The sequence below is a fragment of the Montipora foliosa genome, chromosome 3 (assembly GCF_036669935.1).
Source record: "Montipora foliosa isolate CH-2021 chromosome 3, ASM3666993v2, whole genome shotgun sequence".
NCBI classification, from domain to species: domain Eukaryota; kingdom Metazoa; phylum Cnidaria; class Anthozoa; order Scleractinia; family Acroporidae; genus Montipora; species Montipora foliosa.
Genome location: NC_090871.1, coordinates 28,040,249 through 28,044,881, shown reverse-complemented (window position 1 = coordinate 28,044,881; position 4,633 = coordinate 28,040,249). Strand labels below are relative to the sequence as shown.

Genomic DNA, 4,633 nt, shown 5'->3' with positions numbered 1-4,633 from the left:
TTCAAGCACAAGATTGTAACTCCCTTTGAAGTAGAGTTGGTAGACGTGGACAGTAAAGGAAGGCTTTAAGGACATTATAATTACGTTTGCTTTTGGCCGGGAAATTACTAAATCAACGCTTTCTCTTCAATATTTCCTGGATCGGTAATTCTAATTAAGCAATAGAGGACGTTTTTCGTGTTTCAATAGCCTCATCTAAACACCAGGGGGAGTTGGGAGAATTCAGAATTCGAGACAGTAATGTAAACCCGAGACGCAGTCGAGGGTTTGCATAACTGTCGAGAATTCTCCTAACTACCCCGAGTGTTTAGATAAGGCTATGGAAACACGGAAAAAAATCTTCTATTGCTTTTATAACATATTCAACAAATGAAGGAAAAAGCTGTTTTTTTACTTCTTGATTGAAACAGATTTTCTACACACAAGCTCATATTTCCTACCAAGCAATCAAAACGAGCGTCTGATAATACATAACCAATTAATTAATCAAACTTCCTGTGATTTCACAGCCGTGTTTCCATACTCTCATGTAAACATAGCTATTGATCAATGAGAAAGCGCGTAATATCCTAATTATTTTATAATAAGATTTATTTTTTCTTACGCCACCTAGAAAACTGCGGCGCGTTTTTTGCTAACAGTCACCCTGTCCTCCCGTATCCGTAATCCGTCTCTTCTTTGATTTTAAAGTTACTTGAAGAATCTTTTAGTTTTCTGACGGTGAGCTTATTGTCATTCAGTATTCCAATACGGCCTAAACCAAGTTCTATGGTAAAAAGCGATTAGTAATGCAACTTGCAATAGATAACTTAATTAACAAACATGAATTCAATTAGTTTGGATGGTCTAGATTCGATCGTTTGTACACCAAATTTGGTCTAAAGAACGGATATCACCACCTGGACATTTTATCCGAACATCTACCCTTTATTGGCTTTATTGCTGGATCATGCTTAACGGAAAACTATTTTCATATTCACAGTTTCACCTTCTATATATCTCTATTTTCGGCGCCGTGTTTTTCAGTTTCAGTAAGTTACGTGTTTCACATTATAACTTAAGGGGGGGGGGGGGGGGGTGGTTTTATCCCGCTGTGGATACGAATCGTAAGATCAGTGGATGTACTGAGCATCAAGCAGAGAAATTTTAAAGGGATAAAAAATATTCATCCAGCCTCAACTTAATAACTTGATCAGTGTTCCAACTACTACTCTGACCTTCGTTGCCGTGCAATAGACATTATGTCAAAACGCTCTATTCGGATTATATTTGCTCTCTAATTGTCAAATTTATCTGACAGATTAAAGCTGCTCGAAGAATTCTGGTCTTGGTAAAGACCATTATTCGAACATCTAATTTGTCCAATCAATCAATCAATCAATCAATCAATCAATCAATCAATTTATAAAGTCACTGCGTGGGATTGAGGATGCCCTCAGTATCCGAGCCAGAGGCTCATGTATATAAAACGCATGGCAAAAAGCGAATAAAATATAAGAGTAAATACATAAAAACAATAATATCAAAATTAAGTAAAAGTTACATTCATGAAATTATTAACAATTGCTTTCCAACTATAATAAACTAGATAATATTTAGTTGTAAATATGTAGACATCAAGCCTAAAATTATCACATAACATTAAAAAAATTATGATTGGCAATAATTACATAGACAGCTTGTCCTTAAATTTAAAAGATTAATAGACTTCAAATTTTCATAAAATGCATTTATATTGGGTGACTGTATGTACATATGTTGGTAGCTTGTTCCATAGGGAAGTAATCTTATTAGTAAAGAATTATGGAAATATTGGTTTGTTATAGGAGGGCTGAACAAGGTTGCAACTGCGCATTCTGCCAAAAATAACGTCACCAGTCAGCTATGCCGTTCCTTAGTGGTACACCCCCCCCAAAGAAATTTTCTGGATCCGCCTCTGAAGTGATTGGCAACAACAAGTAGGTCCTAGGAAAAGCAGTTACCCAACTTGTGTACAACCTATGAGTGAATTGGCGATAGCTGTGAACGCTGCGGCGAAATAAAAGGATGAGTCGTTGATTGTGATTTTACTAAGGATAATTATATAATTCTCAATAACTTTGAAGAAATTCAAATTTCTTGTGGAAGCTTAATATTTTGTTCAGTCATGAATTGAGTGTCGAAAAATCTACAGTACTTGGCCTAAAAAAATGGTGAGGTCGTCTGATTTAGCACCTTAACTTCATCATTTTTGAACGATTTTTTTAAAAATTAATTGTCAGTACTTGCATTATTTAACCCACCTACCCCTCTCGTAGGCGTTTTAAGAGCAGGTTGTTGGTTTTCACACACAGGTCGAATAATGTGATGCATAATGTGATTCAAGGTACTTTCTATACACGTCACAATGTGTCACAAGTCTGCGAATTTCATGTATTACTTTTAGGGTCAGACTTGTGGCAATTGCGTACATTTTACTAATCATTGACAGTTTGAAAACGCTGTTTTATGACTGTCAGATGTAGCGGAGCAAGCAATTAAAAAATACATTACAAAGAAAACACAAATCGAGGAAATTGACCATGGGAAGGACATGTTCCGTTACCGTTCTGTGTACTTTTCTTAAATGTAAACTGCACGCCAGACACGTCAACCAAAGAAAGGCCGTTGTATCCCTTGGCAGATCTTGGCCCAGAGATATCTGCTTCGATTTGATAATCGGTGTTTTTCTTCAGATCAAGTGGGGTGTTAAAAACAATTTCAAAGCCAGAGTAAATACCAAAGTTGCATTCCATTTCCTGTGACCTAAACCTTCCCGTCATGGTTTTAACGTTGCAATGGCTGTGATCCTTGATCACTAATTCAACCCGATAGTAGCCGTTCACACTGCCAAATAAACACACACCATGCAACTTGATGTCATTGTTCACGCAAAAAATAAGATAGTCCTTTTCCCCTGAATACCTCCAACTCGGACTTTCATTTACGTAGTTAAATCTATCACAAGTGCGAAACACTGGGTATACTGGACCTGACCGCTTTGTCTCTGGAAATCCCACTGGGGTGGCCCCCAATGCTGAATTGAAGAACTTCAAGAGGTTGATTACTTCGTCGTAAGTTAGGATTTTTGCATCAAGGACAACGGTTGCTAATTCTTGTTCTTTCATCAAGGGAAAGCGGATTTTTTTAACTACTGCTTCCCCAAGTATCCCTCTTTTTGCTTCACCATTCGCTTCTAAGCCTTGCTTTTTGCATTGCTTTGTCGCCCACAAGTGAACAGCTTTAAACAGGTCGATCTCTTTCATGGTAAGAGCGTCTCTTGAGATGATTGCCTCAAGGAAGGAGCGTTGAATTGTCGCAAATCCATCTGACGTCACGACTTCTTCTGACTGTGTGTCGATCACTTCCCAACATCGAGCTACCAAGGCTTTGTCGTCGTACTTTTCAGCCAATGGAAGGATGCTGAGGACATCTGATGGATGTAAATTACTTTGCACATATTTGCTGCATTTATCAACCAGTGAAGGCACCATGTATTTCTTCGCCAAATAAAAGACCTCCATAACATTGCTTCCACTTAAATTCACTTCATCGCTGTACATGAAACGAAACAACTCCAGCAGACTGTTGTATTCACAGTCAGGCAGTTCAATGGAGCCACTAGTTTCCGCTAGCTCACCATAAAACATGGCTTCAAACACAGGACTACTAATCGACAACACAAACTTGTGAGCTGGAATAACTTGCTTACTTTCACTTTCGTCATCGCTGTTAGATTTACCAACCACAAACTTCACATCGCTGAAAAGATCGTTGTTCAGCATAAACATGGTTCGTTCTCGGATTGTGGGCCTCTTTGTCTGCCAGTTTTCTGGGAAAGACATCTTCGTCTTGATAGGCAATATAGAAATAGTATCGATACTTTGCTTCCCCTTTTGTGTCCGTCAAGCCGATACTTAGCAGCGTGAAGGGTGTACAGAAATTGCAGCTGAGACACAGGTCACGCTAGTACTATGCCTCTTGTGATGCATGGATGCTTTCTGATGAACAGTCCATTTATTATCATGTGATTGCTATGCTGCGAAACGTGAAGAGATTATTAAGTCCATAATTAAACCGAGACAAGAGTAAAAAATGAACATCTCGCTGATTAAAATAACTACTGAACAACAGAAATAACGGACGTCAAAGTACTGATAGAAAGCGCTTTACAGACTATCAGGTTCCCAAGTTGTCAATGCTCTGGCAAAACCGCCATGACGGAATCAGTAAACTTATTTACATCCCAAATTTATTCGAAATTACAGAAAATTTTCAGGAAAGAAATAAGACAATTTAAGTGAGATGCTACGCGCGGGTGAGCAGTGAAGCAGTGCGTGGTTGTCTCCTATTGCGTATTGCGTATAAAGGTGTGGACAATATAAATTGATTAATCGATTCTGCCAATCTGAGAGAGCTTGGCTGTGAAAGCTGCCAGCTGGTAACACCATTGGCGCAATGCCGGCGGTGAGAGGCTGTTCCACACTGCATCGCTTTGCTAAGCTACTGAGCAATACCGTGCAGTGTACAACGCAATGATATTGCATACCGGTTTGGGGGGGGGGGGGGGGAAGGGGGAGAAACTCCCATAGGATAGATAGGATAGGATAGGAGG

At 39.0% G+C, this 4,633-nt stretch overlaps 1 protein-coding gene across 1 annotated transcript; it reads right to left on the bottom strand.

Annotated features, from left to right (window-relative positions):
- Positions 1-421: 421 nt before the first annotated feature.
- On the bottom strand, positions 422-3,955 carry LOC137994701 (BTB/POZ domain-containing protein 6-like). Its single transcript, XM_068840303.1, has one exon. It carries the CDS (start codon positions 3,861-3,863, stop codon positions 2,529-2,531), a length of 1,335 nt encoding a protein of 444 aa, XP_068696404.1. The 5' UTR covers positions 3,864-3,955; the 3' UTR covers positions 422-2,528.
- Positions 3,956-4,633: the final 678 nt, after the last annotated feature.